Consider the following 21295-nt stretch of genomic DNA (forward strand, 5'->3'; position numbering starts at 1 on the left):
ACATTACGCAGAGCCCCCACCCGGACTAATCCTTTGCTGTCCCCACTAGTGCCACCTCCACTCTCTGTCATGATTGCCTTTGAAGGAACAGTCTCCTTTAATTTTCAGCTGCAGTTAACTTTATAAAGCCGCTATCTTCTTCGGCTTATACTTGTGTGTCAAATATATATGGCTTGGAAAGGTTAGATGGCAGCCTGATCTGAAAGAAGCAGAAAAGGGCATGCTTAACAGCCCTGACCTTGACTGAAGATAACGGCAGACGAGCCTTCAGCTAAAGTCATCCTCCCTGTGCATGTTTAATTGAGTTAATTTTATGGTCTCAATACACACAGGGACTGCATAACAAGTGCTAAAAATATATCATTTCCTAATGGTATAATAAATTCAATTTTAACTGCTGTATATTTGGATTAATGTATTCACTGCGCTCAAGTTTAAATATCTATGAAGCTTCTGTGTTTTTTCCCTAAGGGAAAAACACTTCCTACAGCTTTCACAACTCGCCTGTTCCTTTCACTGGGCATCCTGAATGGGCTGTATAAACCACGCTTGCAGCTCCTGAGTGTCTACAAATATTTTCTTAAGTGGAATATTAATAGCACATTATCTTCCAAGGCCTCTTTACTTCAAGGTCAGCGAAGTATTTTGCTGGCATAACCCCGCTTTTGTTTTTGCAAAAGGAGGGGGCGAGTTGTCAGGCTGGTAAAGAAAAGAAGGCCGAGCTTAGGGATGTCTGACGGAGGTTGTCCTCGCATGTTTTCATCTGCACTTGGGTGATGACTAACAGGGTTTGGTATGGCTAACAGGCACTGCCATAAGGCAGGACTGGAAAATTGAAGCTGTCTTCTCATACCCGTGTCTTTAGGGAGATAAACTCTGTTGCGTCTGCATAATGATCTTTTTTTTTTTTTTTCCTACCATAGAAGCAGTCAGAATGCCAAACTCTTTTATTTGCTTCTGTAGTTCTGCCCACTGATGCTCACCTGGTCAGGAGTGGTCCTCTTTAGCCAGCCGCCTGCCAATCTTTTATTTTGGATGTGTCAGAAATGTTTGATTCTGTGAGGAAATCGTATATGGATAGTTACAAATAATTATATGGATGGCATAATGTATGGATTATATAATATCTTGTTAATAAGTGTGCTGTGATATCTAGTGTTTAATAATTTCAAAAACAAAAATTAAAAATTAACACAAAGTATCTTTAATTAAGAGAAAATATGAACACTTTTTATCAGATATTTAGTGTGATGCTCATACGTCTATCGGCATCCATGGCGCTATTATGGCTTTTATAAAGAGGACGTCGTATTTTGTTTGCCATTTGGCAGTGGACTGGTTAAAGTCAAAACAGCATTGCTAATCCAATTTGCGTTTTACCATTTATAGTTTTAGGTTTCTATATGCATTCTTTTGGTCTTGCATATGTGGGGAAAAGCAGGAGTTTAAAAAAAATGAACAGAGAATTCTTTTAAAGGGAATTTCCTTGGAGTATATTGAAAGTTTTAAGCTTTCTTCAGTTTAAGGTTTTGGGGGCTATTTTTTTGGAGCTTGAGTTAACATGCTGTAAAGTTACTTTGATTTCAGAAGAAAGCATTCCACCTCAGGACTTAAACTTGGTAGGCTTTACAATGCAGATGTAGATTTATCAGTACCCCTTCCCAGTGTAGACAAGACCTTGAACAGCACATTAAGATCACCGCTTTTACTTCCACGTTCTCCCTGCTGCAGAGTTGTTGAGTGCAGCAGGACGCTCAGTTCCTTCTGAATAACTCTTTTGCACCAGGAATTTTAGAGTGGGGACGTTTCCGTTCACATTAGGTTGCACAAAACTGGTTAGATTCACCCTCAGTTAGAGTTCCCTTAAGACAGACTTCTTTTTTCTCTCCAGAACAAGGGCAACAAGTGCAGTTATGAACTGCACTTCATTTGTGGAGACATCTAGGCAGGCAAAATCCAGACACTTGCATTAGACGATGTTATTAAAGGTAATTAAAGAATATACGCCAACGTTCGACACCTCATCACAATGTCATGCTGCCCCTTAGGATATGGTAATGCTGATTTAGGTATTCTTCATTTGAGAAGCTATTTCAGCTGTTGCCCAAGCGAGCACCTCACTCATATTCCAAAGTATGAGTTTTGGGACGCTCCTGTACTCTGCAGAAGACTGTTTGAGGAGACATTGCTTTGAGCTGTGGGGAGCAGAGTGAACTTTTAAGGGCATACCAAAGTTTCCCTGCCAGAATCGGTCAGTTTTGAGAAATGAAAGGTGGAAGCGTTTCTCTGGGAGGAAGGGCAGCCAGCTTGTGTGCCAGCAGGGACGAGCCGGAGCTCCCCAGGTGCAGCAGTGGCAGGCTTTGGTCTAAGTGGCTGCTTAAGAGTTAAAGCTTCATAAAATCCAGTTTGAGTGAAAGTTGTTCCTGTCACGATGACTCACGTTAGACAGGTCAGACCTGCACATTTACTTCAGTTTAGCGTAATCATGCATGAATGTAGTTTCTGCTTGCTTCAGTGTCTTTCGGGACTAGGGTGAAGTTGTATTTTGCAACTGAAGCACATTCATACTTCAACCCAAATTAAAAAAAAAAAAAAAACAAAAAAAAACACGATAGCACTTTGAGAAGGCACATTCCTCGCGTTTGCCACAGCCTTACCAGAACTGGAGGGCTTGGGATTTGGGACCGGTTTGCGGCTGAAAACAAACCCGGTACCTTCATACCTTCCAGATGTTTGTGGCGATTTCAGAAACGCTTTAAACAATTTATTTTTATTTTTTTTTTTTGGGGGGGGGGGGGCGCAAAGCGGCAGCTTCGGGAAGCGGCAGGGGGCCGGGGGCCGATGGCGGCGGCGGGGAGAGGGGTTAAGGAAGGAGGGGAGGCAGGACGGAGCCGCCGAGGGGGCCGGCCGAGGGAAGGCCGGGCAGGCGATGGGACTGCGGGGGGGACCAGGGGAGAGGCGGGCAGGGGAGGGAACGGCCCGGCAGCGCCGGAGGGGGCGGGCGGAGGGCGCCGTGGGGCCGCGGGGCCCGGCCCGGCCCGGCCCGGCTCGGCTCGGCCCGACATGGGCACCGGCACGGGGCCGGAGGCGGGCCGAGGGTGCTGTGACCCCCGGCGCGGCCCTGCCCACCCGGCCGCCACCGGCAGCGGGCAGGGCGGCCGGACTTGGCGAAGTTGGCGGCGGCCGCGCTGAGCCCGGCTCCCCTCCGCTCCCCCGCCTCGGAGAGAGGCTGCTGGGTTTTCTCTTTTTTTTTTTTTTTAATTATTATTTTTCGCTTCCGTCTCTCGCTCTCGCTTCAGCCGAGGTGAATGGCCCGCGGTGGGCGCGGCGGTGCCGGGCGGCTGTGCAGGGGGAAGATGCTGGCCGTGGGGGTGCTGGCCGGGCTGTCGGTGCTCAGCCTGCTCACCTACGGCTACCTGGCCTGGGACAGCCTTGGACTCGGCCCCGGAGGGACGGAGGCAGCGGGGAGCCGGCCGGGAGAGGAGCCGGGGGCCGGAGCCCCCAGCTCGCAGCCCCACATCGTCTTCATCCTGGCTGACGATCAGGGATTCAGAGACGTAGGGTACCACGGATCCGAGATCAGGACGCCCACTCTGGACAAGCTAGCTGCCGAAGGGGTTAAGCTGGAGAACTATTATGTTCAGCCTATGTGCACACCGTCCAGAAGCCAATTTATCACTGGAAAGTAAGTTTACTACTTCGTCGTTCAGCTCACCGGCTCAAATGCCAACCCTGGTGAACAGAGCACTGGGGTCGCACCCGGTCAGGTACTCCTCTCTTTTACCCCGTAGGCAGAAGGGTGCCTTCCCGATTCACTTAAAAACCTCCAGCAAAACGGACTTTCTAATGTGTTTGAAGTAGCGAAATAGAAACTCGCACTCTGCGAGCCAATAAGAGTTCAGCACTGTGAGCTACCCCTGCAGAGTGTTATAGGACATTTACATTTACTGCATTGCTAGCATACGTGCTTGTTGTCAAGTAATGTTGCTCTTACCGGGAAGTGATCATCTCGGGCTTTTCTGTGCGATTCCAGCGTGACTTACAGGAGGGGTCCGTGTTAGGGAAAGCGCTACGCTTTCTCCTGCACATCGCAGCCTGCACGCTGGGTCACTGGGCACGCTGAACCTCGCCTTAACACGAGTTCCCTCGGGGGGTTTTATGGAATTCATGGGATGGTTCCTCAGCCCCTCAGGTGTGGATGAGGGCAGGGAATCCAAATTCTTCCTTGGGGTCCTCTGAGCTGCCCTATCGCTCTTGTCATGATGCGGTTGCCGCTTTGCAGACAATTAGAAACTTTTCTCTTAAGCCACTGAATTAGGTGCCTCACTAAAGTGGTAAAAGCAGCGGGTGGGTGTTGTGCGGTTTGCCGTCTCAGGTAAATTGTGTGTTACTGTGATCTGTTAAGTAGACAACCAGTCATCTAAGCTAAGGGACTTTTTACATGTGGACATTAATCAGAATTAAGGAGGGGGCATGCATTTGACATGCATTTGAGCTGTAGGAATGGTTCCCAAATAACTCCAAATGTGGACACGTTTGCTGTGGAAGAAGAAAGCCTTGTTTCTGTTCAGCCTAGCTCACTTTGACAGGAACAGGGAACTCTTAAAAGAACAAAAACAAAATGAGAGGAAAAAAGTTATTTAGTTTATTTTCTCATTCCTTTAAATATAAACAGGAACAAAGCGATGTTAATACTGCTGGTAACAGAAACACATGTTTAAATAAAACAAGCAACTGGCCTGGTGTCTTGCATCTCCATATGGTAGAGCTGGAGATAATTCCTGGTCTCAGTCTAGTTCCCAGACTTGCTGAACCAGGGAGATTTGCACTGAGGGCTGACACGTTATCTAGAGCAAGACTTCCATGCTTTTTTTTTTACCCCCATTACGTGGACTGTACCTTAGAAGAGAAGTTATTCTGAGACACCTATTCGCTCATTCACAAGAACATACTCGCCCTGCAGCAACTAAAATAACGTCTTATGGGGGAAATTAATGTCAGGATACTGTTTAATGCATCTTGGTTGTCTTTAAAGCCATGCAGCAGTTGGAAGCGAGGACCAGCGCCAGCAGCATGTAGTCAGCCAGCTTTCTGAGGACCGCGGTTTGGGAACCAGTGCGTTAGGAAGGGAATGTCATGCTGCACAACAATGACTCACTCGGCGGTCAGAGGAATGGGACGACCGGGTTCCAGGGCAGCCAGGGTACTGTGTTGGCTCTTGGAGGCTGCAGAGGTTGTCTAAGGGCTAAAAAGAATAAAAGCAGAGTATGGAATAACAGTAATTCAGTATAATTATTTTAATCCTTCATTAAATAGAATTTAGTGTGTAAATATATGCTAACAGTCGGTAGGAACCCGTCTCTTTTCATCAGCTCGTCAGGCGGAAATAATTCTGAAAATCTGCCTGCTTTGGTTTTGGAACCTTTTATAGGAAAAAAGAAATTTGCTTATACTTCATTTTTATTTTCTTCGTCTGCTGATCTGAAACCCTGAGAACACTTTTTTCATCTTGTTCTACTTTGTGGAAAAAGGAGCAGCGGAGAGAAAGGACAGCCTTGCACGACTGAGAAATAAGGGAGGAAATGGCGAGGGGTTAATAGGTTTGGGCAGAGCATTAACAAGGCAGGTTCAGAAGGATGCTGTTATCTCTTCTTGCTGAAGATAAATGCTGGTGATAGCGACTCTGAATGCTTTCTTAGTAGAGGTACCTTAATTAAAATGCCAGGACCCAGAAATCTGTAATCCAGGAGAAGTGCTGTTGTTTCTTAAATTCCAGAATGTGTTAGTTCAAGGCTGAAGTCCACTGGAGGCCCACCTGGATGCTGTAGGCCTCCCAATACACATATGGTGTCTGGTGTGTTCCAAACGTTACCCGACTGATCTGTAAAAAACAGAGGGACTTGTGTAAACCAGAGTCATTGGGGAGCACTGACGCAGCTTGCTAAGTGGAAGTCAGACATCAGGCAAAGAGACTTTGAGTGCTCCAAATTCTTTGTAGGTCTCCAGCAGTCCCTCTAAGGCTTTTGCTAGGAAAGAGACCCTTCTTCTGGTAGCTTTGCTATGCTAGTGAGCAAGCATGGGAAGAAGGTTAAAGAGGCAGAGTTAGCTCTTTATTGTTTCCTTTCGTGCCATAGCACAGCACCGCAGCTGGAGAGTCTGTCTTGCTGCCCATTTCTGCTTCTCTCTGTTTCCTCATATCCAGGCCTTGAGGCCATGGCCTAATTTAATTTCTTGCTTCCCACCAGTATCCCCCCACCCCATCAAAAGCGTTTAGGTTATCAGCAGGACTAACTTGCACAGCTTTTTATTTTGGGCCGTGTTTACGGCGTGGGGAGGGGGTTGCAGCTGAGCCGTGTCTTGGGAGCAGAGAAGAAAGGCGCAAGCCAGCGGGCCGAGTGCCACGTGTGATGTGCGCTCCCAGCAGGCTGCGCTGGGGCCAAGGCAGGGAGGTGAGGGAGGGAGGCTCTCGGGAAGCAGCTCAGCCCTTGCTCGGCAGCTGCAGCGTGACCTGGGCGAGAGCCTGCTCCGGCATGCGCTTCTCCTTGTCGCTGAGCCCTGCTGCTGGCTTGAGAATTTGGTGACCAGTGCATCCTGAGCGCTTCTCGCTGTCGTCGCTTGGTGCTGGTGTGAGCAGGGCAGTGGGCTGCGTATGCTCCGGAGGTTATTGACCAGCTGATAAGCTGAAGGCAAGTCTGGCTTTGTTTTCCTCTCAAAGGCTGTGAGTGAACGTAAGTCCTCCAGACCAGTTCAGTTACATGATACAGTATTCTTTTTTGTTTCCTCCTCAAAAGTAATAGACGTGACTCAGTAAAGACAGTAATTCCAGCAGAATATCTCAGGATGCCTAGCTTTAAACTAGTGCTGAGATGCACTGAGTGCGCTGAGTTAGGCATGAAGAAATCCATGTGTGTTTGTGCGTGTACATCAGCTCTGATGGAGTATCAATATGATCCACAGGGACAGGAGTCAGGTACAGAAGACAGCTAAACTAAAAGACTTCTTATTAACTCATCCTTGTCTTTCAAAAGACATGAAAAAGAAATACATGTCCATTAATATTATTTTTTGGAATTTACATAGAAGAACACAAAAGGTAATAACTCAGACTTCGAGTCTACCAAGCTCAGTTCCAGTCGGATGGGAGCAAAAAGGTGCAAGAATGCACAAGGATATTTGGTCTGTGCCCAGCAGTCTGCTGGTGAAGCACATCTTGAGTTAGCCGCTGTATCTCTGTGCTTAATGGCCTTGGTGACTTTTCACTGCTGTAGTCTATGTTTGGCCATAGAGTTTAAGGTGATCTTGATTTATTGAGCACTAAAGGATTATATAACATCGAAAATTTAAGAAAATTTAAGACTATGAGTGAAGTTTTTTGTATGCATGTGTTAGGGAGTTGACTGAGATGAGATAGAAAGCATAAGATCAATCTGTTACGATCAGATGTGGTATTGCTTATTTAGATAATTTGTTAAGTTATATTATCATGAACAGTCATCTCCTTTTTAAATGAAAGATTACTAAAACACAGTCAGTGTGGACAGTTTCCCAGAGCTTTTAAAGAAATTTTGAAAGATTATAACCAAAAGAAGTTCTCTTTTGAGTAGGTGAGACAAAAAGGCCATAAGCTTAGGTGAATATCTGTTGAGGTAGCTGACCCAGTTCTGTGGAGGGTATTATACAATGTAGTTGTATTCGTGGAATGATAGTTAATTTAGCAAAGGAATTTGAAAAACAAGACAGATGAGAAAAGAAGGAATCTAGTCATAATATGCTATACGTTATTTTTTTAGCATTATATAGGCAGCAGACAACTACTTTGTCTTCTGGGTCCCTGGCTTTCTGGTGACCATCAGGCTTGTAACCTTAGGACCATTATATGCACTGGAATCCTTTTGGGCCACAGGAAGGCTCCTGACATACCCAAGAGCAGGGATCTGTGTTGTTAGAAACTGATGCACAGCCAGGGTTACAGACCGCTAAGGAATCTTAACTCCCTTTTACTCCCTTCCATGAGTATTTATGAATCATGGAAGCCCTACGCTAGTTTCAAGAATGAGCTCTGCAGGATGGATGGAATGTGGGGATGGAAGATGTTGAGATCTGTGGAAGGTCTGGAGAAAGAAATCCTTTTTCCCCTTGGGATAAAGTGAAATATCGAGAATTTGCACATCCAAAGCCAACACAAATAGATTGTAATAATTTTATGTAAGTTAGAGAACTACATGAATATTACACATTTATAAATATATATGGTTTGTTAGTATGCATACTCTTGTAGGCATGCCTGTGTAGCTATACGTAGTTCACCATTGAAAAGGACAATGTCTCTGCAAACTCAGAGTTATTTTGACAGACAGAAATAGAATAGAGGAAAGTTTAAAACATTTTGAATCAAACGCAGTACAGCTGACTTGCAGCAGACAGAAATACTGTGTCCTGAGGGTTCAGCTTTTTGGTAAGCCTTCTCTTCCCTTGCCTCCTGGGTGCACAGGGGTCTTCTCAGCTGTTTGGTTGCTCTGAGAAAGATCCCGTACAGTGACGGGTGACTGGGAAGTTCTCTTCTGTGCAGTGAGGTGAAATGGAGGGCCTCAGAGACCTGCATTCTGGTCCCCTTCGGTGCCCTCTGTAAACCCTAAACCAGCAGGGCATTGCTGACTTGTCAAGCAGAGGAAGGACCAGGTACTTCCATCCTTGGGCCCATGGCCACGGCACGGTGGCGTGGTCCCATCACAGAGTTCCTGGTGGTTTCTGCCTCCTGTGCTGTCTAGGGGGAGCCTGACAGCAGCCCCCTGGGGAAGCTGGTTCCTCTGGTGGCCCACCACCTCTCCTCCAGAGAAGGCCAAGGCCTCTAGTGGTGGGGAAGGCGAAGGGCTCTCTGACACTTGCAGGCCACCTTCCCTCCACCTCCCAACACATGCATTTAGCTGACGATCTGGTTGTGCAGAGAGAAATCTAATGTTACAAGCACATTCAGAAGAAGTTTGTTGTTCTAGAGGAAAAAATACTGGGAGTGGTACTCCATTATCTTTGTAGCTAACAAGGTATGAAGGATTGCAGTCCTTAGGACCAGTCGTAAGCATCAAGAGATGGCCTGGTACTGAGTCTTCTCTGAAGTAAGGAGATTTGGCAGTCTTTGGTCCTCGGTTTAATTATGATTAGTGTTTTCATTAGGAACCTAGATGATAAAATAAAATGTGCTGATTAAATATGCAGCTAAGAAGGAAATGCCAACATTAAGAGACTGCAATAATACTGAAAATCATCTTGACAAATTAGAGAAATAATCTGAAAAAAAAAGTGGAATTAAATTCAGGAGTGATAAATGGAAGATGCTGTGTTGGAGCAGGAGTAATAACTTCAAAAGCAGAGGATGGTCAACAACTGTGCTGATAGCAGTACTTTAGGAGAGTAGTTGGGATTATGGGGAATCATGCACTGAATATAAAGTCAGCAATGTTGTGCGGTTACAAAAAAGGCAGGCATCATATCAGTTTGTATAAACAGGGGAGTCTGGTGGGTCTGTGAAGCAGCCCTTCTGCTCCATAGCTCGTGCCCAAACTTGGGCATTGCTCTCCTAGAGCAGTGCGCGCAAGTGGATCGAGGCCATGGATGGGCGATCAGATATATCAAAAAGATAACTGTGGAGAAAAGATCAGAAGTGGAGTTGTTTAGTCTAAAGAAGGGAAGAATGAGAAGGGATGGGATAAGTCTTCAGTGATTTAAGATCAAGACTTGAAGGCAAAGAGAAACGGGATAATGTGTTTTCAGTGTCATGGTGGATGGTACAAGAAATAAGGGGCTTTCCTGAGGAAGAAAAAAAATCAGGTTAGATAATAGGGGAAACTTTCAAATGGTAATGATTGTGAAACCCTGAATAGCTTGCTTTGGGAAATTGCTGAGTTTCTTCATTGGCAGTCATTAAGAACAGACAAGACAAATATGTCAGGAATGACATAATGTAGTTGAATTTGTCTTGAGGAAAGGGTTGAACTGGAAGGCTTCTCTTCCAGCTCATATTCTTCTGTGGCTCCTTTGAAGAACATATTAACTACAGAAGGCGTTCTGAAGGAGAGTGTTCATAAAATGCTTTTAAACATTTACACTACAAATTATTTCAGTGTTTGTTCTGAGAGAAAGTAGTCTTTGTGAAAGTTTTGGTTCATTTTTCTCCCAGAAATTCCTTTTTTTCCTATTCTCTTTTTCTCTGAAAATTTTCAAGACTTTTTCCCCCTAGGCCTTCATAACTCTCTTGGTATGCAGTTACTTATTTCTGCTAACTTCTTACAGGACAATTTGTGGGACTGCTGCCAAAGATGTTGAGGTATCTTTTTCCATGTTCTTGTTATACATCTTGCACTTAGGATGACATTGTCCATATATATGCAGCATACACAGAGACTGAGTAAATAATTAAATGTGAGGACTTCCTTTTCTTGTTTCATTCCGCCTCTGTGTTCTCCTGAGATATTTCTGCAGAAAATTAGATCCAGTTAGTGAAATGCTCTGTAGTCTGAAACTGTAAGTTAAACTATAAGCCTGTTCATATCAGTTTAATTACTAATGTGCTATAAAAAGGAACATATGGAGGAAAGAGTTGGAAAGGAAACTACTTACAAACAGTAAAGATAAAAAAAAAATAACATGGAGGGAGTAACAAAGTTTAGTACAGGTTGTGGTAACTTCACCTTGCATCACTTTCTGGCAACATCTCTTACATTTCTTTTCAGAGTAATGCTTGCTAGTTTTGGTCCGCTGTGTGTACGACAAACATAGTGTTCGTTATCTGACGTGTATCATTAACTAGATAATGACGATAGAGCAACATTTTTCGTTGTCCAATATATGCATAGTGCAGTAAGTTAAAGAAACATAGTTGGAAATAAATCTACAAAACCTTTGATTGTCAGTTAGCAGAACTCTGAGAAGGTTGAATTGAAGTTTTAACTTTTTTTTTTTTTTTACTGGAAAAGAGAAATATTGAAAGGAAAATTTAGGCTTACAATAATTAGGGATTTTTGCTCATTCAGCATTGTTCCTGATAGTTTGTTTTGTAATTGATGGTGCATATTGTTGCTGTTACTAATAAGTTGGTTGAATGGCAGTGGTGGACTGCTGTTATATCAGCTCTCACTTCTGAATGTTACATTTCCTTTATGAGACTGGTTAAATAAATCAATATGGGAAACTGAGCTGGATTTCTTGGAATAAAGCTGCGTTATAAAAAAATGGGTTTACTTTCAGGTTAAAGGGTTTAGACTTCATCATAATACCCAAATAATATTTCCAAGACTCCCACTACCAGGTGGGACTGAAAATTTCAACAAATTAAATTCCAATTTTTAATTAAAATGCTTTCTGTTTGATAGAAAGCTTTGTCAGATTTATGAGCTAAAGAAGAGAAATATCTGCCTACTTTTTGTCTTTGTGACACTTTCCGGGTGGTAATGTCAGACCCAGCGGGTTGCTTTTGTAATTGTGTGCATCTTAGTTCTGGTTTTGAGTTTTTCTGCACTTCTGGATTTTAATCAATTTTCTATTTCATTTGTTGTATCAGAGTCTCTGAACACATTAAAACAATATTGTTTTAAGGTAGTGGAGATATTTAATCTTATAAAATGTTTGATCATTTCTGACTCTTTCAAATGTGCCTGTAATTTTTGTTCTATGATACGTCTAGCAAAGCAGTCCTTATAAAACTGAGCACATTCTTGTAGCAATATCTCATATCCTTAGAGTAATATTTCATTAATATGTGCACAAGCACATAAAATACATACAGAAATGCGATCAATGAAAAATATAAACATTTGTTTTGTGTTACCACATGTCAAGGAAGATGAGTAGTTGAAAACTAAGCCACCAGATTTATGGAACTTGTGGTTACCTTTTGAATTCTTTTTTTTTCCATTTGACAAATTAATATAGTAATCTAGTTCATACTTCGGGGAGTTGTTGTTTTTTTTCATGTGCTGTAGCAATTGGTGTGAATTCATTTTTATATGAGAAGTTTATAATTTGTTGTGGAATCCGGTAATTTCCAGAAGAAGCTAAAATACGATGTTTCATAGTGGATACAGCTTGACCCAAGCAATTGGCTGTTAATTGCATGATACAGCACACTGCTTTTTTCATCTTTTACTCCAGACCAGTACAGTTTCTTGTGGTGTGGGTAGGTAGCACTTCTCATTAACCCCTCATTGTAATTCTGTGAGACTTGCCAATGCTCCCCTGTAGTTTTTGCCTCGATTTGTATTGCTCCATAGTCAGGTTTTCTGCCATGGGGTGCGTTTGCTTAGTTTTAGAATGCATGTTTGAGAAGGAATGAGGTAATTTCACCAACCTTACATTATTAGATTAATATAAATAGTACAAGATAAATATTGTGATTGTAGGGGATCTTGTGTGGGATGTGTTTATTTTTTCTGTCAGTAGTCTTTTTATAATGGCTACCCAATTTATTAGTTTTTGTACTGGAAACCCAGAATATCTATTTGGTGACCTCAGCTTGTCTGTAAATCTGAATTGGTAGACTGAAATGCAATTTGAACAGTTAAGAAAGAAATCAAGATAACACTAACGGTTAACAAAGTTGAAATATTAATATAGAAGATGTTTTAACCATTGAGATTTGACTAAAATGGCTTTTGACTTTTTGTGGTCTGTGATGAAGTAGAAAAGTTTTAAATAGGGAACTTTATTGTACCTGCTGGCGCATAATAAGAAATAAGTGGAACATGTTTCATAATTCCAGTTCAACTGCAGTTGTAACACGTTAATGAACTGTGTCAGCTATCACCTGCGCATCGATTCAGGCTCTTGTCACCACGCTATCAAGCACTAGGTTGGGGGGGAAAAAAAAAGCACTGCTAGAGTTAGTAAACAAATCTGGGATAATTAAATGCTTTTTAATATGAGATTGTGTTCCCAAATGCATCTATGAAGAGACTGTATTAGATAATAAGCATGAAAGTAGACGTTATTAACATCAACAGTGGGCTGTAGCCAAACCTGTGTCTGATTTTTCTTGCACTTGAACACCTGATTAAATGAGACTTCCTTCCATGCATGGCATCATTCTCACTGCCATGGCATGTGAAATTTGTAGGTGGTTGCTCATGATCCACAGATCAAGTGCATCTCACGCCTGCGTAGGGGTGTCAAAGAAAGCGGGGAGGCTGCTGAGCTGATGGCACCAGCAAGTGTGGCCTGGAGGGTCCTTGCCTGCAGAGGAGGGGGAAATGGGAGAAAGTGCTCAGAGTTCATCATAGTTGTTATCTGAGGCGCCAGAAGTGCATTCCCACCCCACATGGTGGAGGAAAAAGCAACACAGTACCTGCTTTAAAAGGCATTAGTAAGTAAGAGAAATGTATTTGGTTGTTAAGATTTACAAGGTAAATATAGAAGTGTTCATTCCAATATGTGGAAGCTTTAAAAGACATTAAAAGCAGTATAAAAGAAGGTCCCACAAATCTTAACTTGCTTAAAGTCACAAAGCTCCGCAGATACCAGAGAATCAGAGCCGAACTCCCTTCTGCCTCGGTTTCCTTATGGCACTATGTGAAAGACAGTCTTTGCAATGCATCTTGTTAGGTTATCAGTTTCCAGCTTCTTTTGTACACATTGCATGTTCGGATTATCATTTTGTGCAGAGATGAAGATGGTAAGATACTTCAAAATGTGATTAATTAATGCCATCAGGTTCTGTTCCTCAAGTATTAGTTGCATTATGGCACAGTGCGATGGCATGTGCGCAGTTTCCATGGTGCTTAGTGGAAAATAGAAATTTTTCATTTTCAAACATACAAGTACTGAAAAGAATCAACACACTTCTTCTAATATTTAAAAATACTTGATGTTTCATACTTAAGTTTGGGTGGAGCAAATGACCTCCACAAGTTACTTCCAATCTAAAGGATTTTATGGCTCTGATATATCACAGCAAACATCCCCTGGGGGTAGTGTGGAGGGAGAGAAAGAAAAAGGACCTACTTCAGTGTTACTTCTACCTTTATAGAAGTGCTCCTGGTGAAAAAAAGGTTGTCTGGAGTGTTTGGTCTGTGGCTCTCGTAACCAGCCTGAGCCCTCTCTGTCCTGAGTCAGCATTATCATAGCCCTGTTAAAGTCTTGTTTAAGAACACAGCATACCGGTAAGGATATAATAGCACTAAATTTAGCATTATATCTGGAAGTCTGAACAGTTGCCCGTACTTTTACCAGACCTATGCAGGAAGTATATACATTATAAAACCCAGAGAGGCTTGCATGTGTCAGGTATATATTTCATTGGAGCTGCTTCACAATTTGTGAGATTTATTTCTGTCATCTTTCTTCTTAACCTTGTTGTTGCTGTTACAATACGGAATGCATTTCAAAGGGAACACGAAGATAACATTTTGTTCATTCTTAATTTTGCAACTAAACAGTTGTGGCCCTTTTACATTGCCGAACATACAAGGCCTCATTTAAGATGAAGAAGAATGGGCCTCTGTGATAAACTCGTGCCTATTTGGCCATCTTGGTCATACGATGTGTATATGCTGTAAATGATGCGGTCTGATGGAAAGATTAAGAGCTTAGGTAATACTGTTTGGCACTGTTATAGCCTTGTTGAGTCTTTACTATGTCACAAATTACATTTTACAACCTTTGGCAGTAATACGTTTCCAACAGTGAAACGTCTCGTAGCATCTCTCAGGGTTTTAAGGTTCGCAGTTGATTTCAATATTTTGGATGTTTTTGCCATCTGAGACAATTACCTGGCTTATGTTTGGGGTTTCCATTGTTAGCAACTTCTGTTTCCTTGTTCTCTGTCTCAGTGTGAGATGTGGGCACTGCTTTACCTGGTGGTGGTGAGGCTGTGTGGGGCTCAGTTGGTCTCAGGCCCAGCAGTGGCTCTTCAGCCTCCATGTGGAGGGGTCCCGTCTTGCCATAGATGCTCGCAGTAGAAATGCTTCCACTGACTTTGGGCTCAGATCTTTCTGCACAGTACGTTGTATTTCTACCATGCAAAACGCTGGCTTTTTTCAGCCCAGAAAAGGTAGCTCAAGTAGCGTGTTAATGGCTTCTGTGCTAACCCCAAGGCTCTTATCTGCGTTGCCATAAGAAGGCAAGTGGCTTTCCTTAGCATCCTTTTGATGCTCTGCCTGCTGCTGTTAAATGTGACCTTGAAGTGTACCAGGGTTTAAATGGTCTGAATTCATGCCAACTGTTGTCTCCTGTACTGCTTTTGTTAACGAGACATGATCTTTGGCAATAAGTTGATTTAAAGGTTTTGTTTGTCAAGATGTAGCCTTTCTGTGCGAGTCCGTATAGTGCTTTTGACTCTGAAAAGCTGTCATATGAAGATGGCACTTCATCATTCAACAAGTATTCTCTGTGTAACTGAGTCATATCTGCTCACTTCAGTACCAGAAATATATGGTTTGCTACCATTAACCATGGTGAGTCAATGTAGCTAAGGCAAAACTAAGTTTGTGGGTTATTTTGTTTTGTTTTTATTCATGTCCAAGTCACAGTCTGAGGCATCTTAAAAAGAAACAAACAAAAAAAAACCAACAGAGTAGTGCATTTCTGTGTGAAATAATTTCACGTCATAGGGGGTTTTATTATTATTACGGCATTTTAGGTTCTTAGAAAGCTATTGATCTTCCTAATAAATGTATTTAGGGTCAGAACTGGATACAGGGGGAAAAGACGTAAGCCATTCGTCAGGATGAGTCTTACTTGGTGGCCTTGGATCTGCTGCCTGGGTTTGTGTGCTGGGAAGCCCTCCCTGTGAGGTGAGGGTGCTGCTCATGTAAGGGGAAAAACAGTGCACAGTGCCTCTTGCTGCCCTGTTAACTAGGAAAAAGCTGCTAACTGGTTTGTGTTTTTCTCAGGATGTGTGCATATGTTTAAGAAAATAAGGTGAGAGTAGCATAGGCATGATGGTAGGGATGCTCGTGGGTGAAGGGATATTTTTTCTGATTAACAGTGAATGCAGCTAGGTTGATGGCAATTGTAAATTAAGAACAAGTATCTGCATTTCTGCATTGAAATAATTGATTTAAACCATTATATGGAGCATATAAGTGGGGAAAAAAATAACAAACATTTTGAATGTTTTCATATTCAGGTTTTCATGCCAAGCATTAATTTTCATATTCATAATGCAATGCTTAGTGTGAGAAAAACAGTGATAGTTGAAGATAATATGGCTGGCACTATGAAAAGCATTTTTTTTTTTTTGTTCAAGTTCAACCCACAGGGAGTAATCAAGCCATTGCAAATACTTCAGGCATCTTACATGTATATAAAAACACCAAAGTTGGGACGCTGTGTAGCCCGATATATCTATGTAGTCAGTGGAGTTAAACGGACATCTCTGAGGAGGTGATTAAAAACACCTTAGTTAAATGCTTAAAGTATATGACTGCTCCCCCAGCGTGTAGATGTGCTGAATTAAATTTTCTGAGCTTTGCCATGCACGCTTTCTGATAGCTAGAGAAAGAAGTAACAAATGAAAAGCCATATTACAAAGTTAGGCTGGATAAAATGCTTCCAAGAAGGGCAATAGCAAGTTTATTTACTGGGGCTAGGGGAGAAGTGGAATAGTGGTTAGAGCATACTATAAGGATTACCACATCTGTTCTGCTCTAAATCTTCTCTTGAATTGCCTTTTTGCCAACAGGCAGACAGCACAACTTGTCCAAGCTTCAATTTGCACATCTGCATCAGTGAACCTTCTTAGGACATTGCTGTTACAGGTTTGGAGCGGGGGAGGTTTGTAAAATTTAGTCAACTTCTGTTAACTTGACCCAGTTGCCAGTTCCTTCTGCAGTCTCCCGTCTTTCTAGGGGAAGAGCACATCCGTGGTAGTACTGGCTCTCTGCAACATTTTCCTCCCATCCTCCAGGATGCCTCTTTGACCTTTTTCACACTATCCCCCAAAAATATTTGAAAAGGAAAAAAAACACACAACCATAACACCACAATTTGAGCCCTTCAGGTTGTCTCAGAATCAGCTTTCAACCTCTGCAGCCTCCCAAACATCTTCCAGACTTTCCTGGACACGGGCCCACCAGGTTGTACTTTTGGAGTCTTCTGTCTGCTTCCAAGGCCAATCAATTCAGCTGCCCAGACTTAATCCATTTTCTTCATTTCCCCCTTATCCTGCCTCCAGCACCAGGCTAAGGGGAAGCCAAACCACCTCTACAAAAGCATACAGCTTTTGTATCTGCAGGGCAAGAATATTTATATTTGCCTTATCAGAGTATTTTGAGGTTGGATTTATTCTCGTTGATGACAGCAGTAAATATGCATTAAGGAGTAGCATAGATAATAGTCCTTGCACAGTTCTGAAAACATTTTTGAAACAATTTAAAAGCCTTCTGTCAAAGGAGATTTTCTAACAAATTATTGATATTTAGCCTGTGTACCCTTCTTTCAGTGTGGTATTTTAAAACTGGAAGAAAAAAGGTGATCCTAACAGGGAGGAGAGGGAACTTCACAAAGGTTGTGCTAATCCTACAAATGTTTTAAAAAGAAAACAAACCTAAGGCACTTGGAAACGGTTCAGGGGTTTCTAATTAGATATGACACGATATGTGTGATATGAAATATAGGCAAGTTTATTCACCTTTTAAGTTCACCCTTCTTTTTTTCAAATCAAATGTGCCTCACTGATTTCCAGCAAACCCTGGAATTTAGTTCTGTGCTACTGCCTGCTGTTCGTCTTAGCGGTGTAGGGAACTGTGTTGCGCTTTGGTTTGCGATCTGATAAGAGAACAAGGTGTTTCCAGCAACGCAGAAGTTGAGCGTACATCTGCAGCGTCCCGGATTGAGCCCCTCTTGGCGACGGCTGGCTTCGCTGGACCGGGATGCTGGAGGTGCTGCCAGTGTTCCAGCAGCGGGGAGGAACCTGCCCTCTTTGTGCTAAAGGAACAGATGAAACATCGTGTTGCACAGACTGTTTTTCTCAGCTGTGCTCAGCGGATCCGGTTGCTTTTGGTGCACAGCAAAGCGAACTAACTCTGAGAGAGTCTCAGCTGGACTGGCTGGCGTAGGCACAGCTCTTGGTACTTCTGTATGGCTCCTGAACTGAAGCAGGATTGCTTCTAGCCAGCTGGGAATGGAGAGAGCAAACTGGCTTTTGCTTCTTCTTATCCATACGGATACCTCTAAAAAACAGGGATTTAAGAAATGTTAATAAATTACCTAGCCCATCCTCCTTTAGGAAAATGTAACAAAGATGTTACTGAAATGCGTGGAAATATCTTGTCCCTAAAAACTTTCAGCAAAGTTGAAGTTTCCCCAGGCAGACTTAATTATAATTTCGGTTATATAGTTTTTCTGTTGCCTCGCTTCTGTCTTTCTGCAGTTTAAGCCTGTGATCTCTTGCTGATCCCCAGGTGAAGAACATCCTTTGCTACAAAAAGGTGGTGAATCTCCTGTAAGTCCAAAGTCTGTCTCATATTTCTGCTCAGCCCTTCTCTAGCCTGAGTAAAATCAGTTCTTGCCATCTTTCGGCATAGATCTTGGTTTGTATACTGCCGAAGACTCTTAGTGTTCTCTTCTGAACTCTTTATCTTTGGGCCCATTCATCAAAAGTGACACCCAGACCAGGACACAGTGTTCCAGTTGAAGTTTGACCAGCAGTGCCTCTGGTTAGAATATTTTGTTCTAAATCCCAAAGTTTCTAAAATATTTTCACTGTTGAGTAATTGGAGGCAGTACATCAACTCCCTTACTGGCATGAGTTTACCTCATCAGAAAACCTGGCCAAAGCATCTGTGTATCAAAGAGTGTATGACTCTTCTTCCACTGCTGATGGGTAGAAAATGTCACAAGAACAACAGATCCTGTGCTATTTCTACCAGTTCAGCTGCGATCTGTGAATTAAAATATGATGAGTATCCCCATGGGTTTGTTCCCAGAAGAACACCCACACCCTGGTACAGTGCTGAGCACAGTGCTCTCAAGCCACCCCAAGCCATAAGAGGAAAACAGCCAGGTTTGAGGCATATCCCCTTTCTGGCCCGAATGTTTGGATATGAAGCAAGTTAATTTCCTTTTCCTCTAGCAGACCCGAAAAACCTTTGTCAGCTGTTGTATTTCCTGACTTTGAACAGGGTGTCGTGTTTTACTTCACCAGTCACTTTTATGCATCCTAATAAGAGGATGCTTTTTTTTTCCTTTTTCCTACAACATCAGATCTTTGCTGACTCATCTTCAGATTGGGTTATCAGTAAGCCCCAGATCTTTTTTTGCAAGAAAAAATGTTCTTCTGTTTGTGCAGTTGGTTATTTCTATATAAAAGCACTGCTTTGCAGTTGTCTTTGAATTGCCATCAGTTTTAGTTCAGGCTATTCCTCCGATTTGCATTCATTTTGAATTTTGACTCTCCTCTCCAAAGGGCAATGCGGCAGCTCTACTGGCACAAATTAGCAGTCTGCATGGCTAATGAAATTTACTATGTATAAATTTCACCTTAAAAAGGTATTCATATCCCACATGAAAATAAACAATGTACAAGTAACAAACCTAATTTCTTTTGCTTACTCCTCAAGGATGTAGTTTAAGAATGAAAAAGCCTGTAGCTTAAACATATTTATTCCAAATTTTTCATCTCAGAACTTGAAACTAAATTTCCTGAATATATTTTTTGGATTAGTTAAGGACATTGTATTGGCATTTTATGTCATCTTTTCAGCCACAGGTTTTTCAAGTCTTGTGTGTTTGTTTTAGATTTGATTCTTTTTTTTTTTTTTCTGCTCTCCCTTCCTCCTCTTTCTGGTTCATAACAAACCCAATGATTTTGGCAGGACAGTGTCAGAAGAACCATGTAAATGTATCCTGATATACTAGGGTATTACTGGATGTAATTGTTTGTATTGCAGATCAAGGTGATCATAAATCATACGCAAGGCCGCAGAGCTAATACGCAGACACAGCTCCTGACAATGTTCAACAATACAAGTACACTTGTACTCTTTACTCTTTAATATTCTCATTACTTCAGTTGCTCTGCTGTGGAAAGAACAATTTCATGAATTAATGGAAAGAGGAGTTTCTCCTCATCGCCATATGACAACACTTTCTTAAAAGACCTCCAGAAACTTTTGGTTCTTTTGAAGTAGACATATGGTGTTTAACAGCAAGGATTTTTTTTTTTCCTACAAAATGACTGCTGGGGCCTCATTAGGTATTAAAAATCAGAGGTGGCCAATCAGCCCTGCTCCAGGTGTTTCCTCTGCTATGGCTAATACCTGCTTTTGTTAGCATATGACCTTTATTTTCATTTGAATCACGTTCAGGAAAATGGAATTGTCACCTATTATCAAGGAATAGGATTTTCGCTTCAGGGTTTTTGCTTTCAACCATACATCTTCTTAATTGTCCTCTTCCTCCCAAGAACATGAATTATGATGAAGAAGGCAGGAAAAGTGATGCCTTACTAGGTTGGAACCATCAAGATTAATTCATTAAAATTGAAATTGGCAGTTTCTTCATTTAAACTAGCATGTCTGGAAGAGGGCTACAACTGTTGCTCAGACAGTATTTCCTGGTGTTTGCATATCAGTGTTCGTCTTTTTCTCGTTAGTAACAAACAGCCTTGTGAATCGGCCAGATTCTGTGCACAGTACTGTACTTCAGTAAAATTCAGTGAGTATTACTTGTTATTCTCAGAAGAGAGTACTGAAGATTTTAAAACTTCAGTATTAAAAACAAGTGCTATAAAAGTATGCAGACTTTTAAGAAGGCTTCCTAGAAGAAAATGCACTATGCTAAAAAATATATTACTCTTAAGAAGAAATACTGTCATTTTCCTTCTGTGATGTTAGAGCAGTCTGTAGAGTAAATGTCTCTTGGCATTCCTAATGTATTGCCTGACCTAATTTTTGTAAAGTGCTACTACTGTATTAGGAATCATCATCCAAATGAAAATGATGGCAGAAGAGTTCTAGTTTTAAAATGATTTATATCAAATGATTGTGTATGTAATTGGAAGTAGTTTTTAAAAGAGCTATCTTGTGTCCAATTTAAAAAGGAAAATAATGGCATACTGAAAGCCAAGTAAAGTAGTTTTGGTATCTAGAAAAAGATTAGCAAGGGAGACATAGAAGTTTGCGTTTTTCTCTGCCACCATTCTTTTATGGAAAATAAATTTGCTGTCTCACTGGAACTTTCAATCTGCTGGCATCAAAGGTAAATGGCCACAGTAAAAAAAAAAAAAAATGTACCAAAAAAACACACCCTTGTCTAGCCTAATTCCCTTGGCTTTCATGCGGGAAATTTTGAATTTAGCAAATGGAAC

General features: G+C 42.0%; 1 protein-coding gene across 4 annotated transcripts in view; it reads left to right on the forward strand.

Annotated features, from left to right (window-relative positions):
* The first annotated feature begins 2581 nt into the window (after positions 1–2581).
* ARSJ (arylsulfatase family member J) overlaps positions 2582–21295 on the forward strand; it is a 51319-nt gene continuing 32605 nt past the window's right edge. For 3 of the 4 annotated variants that reach the window (XR_013950887.1, XR_013950888.1, XM_080591246.1), the window contains exon 1: positions 2972–3685. Coding sequence is in view for 1 of the 4 variants with exons in the window: in XM_080591246.1 (XP_080447372.1) it covers positions 3309–3685 (377 nt within the window). In the remaining 3 variants the exon portion in view is untranslated. Of the gene's footprint in view, positions 2711–2971; positions 3686–21295 lie in introns of those variants that run through there. The other variant, XR_013950886.1, reaches the window with a different exon arrangement.

This window comes from Anser brachyrhynchus (assembly GCF_964034855.1).
Source record: "Anser brachyrhynchus genome assembly, chromosome: 4".
NCBI lineage: Eukaryota > Metazoa > Chordata > Aves > Anseriformes > Anatidae > Anser > Anser brachyrhynchus.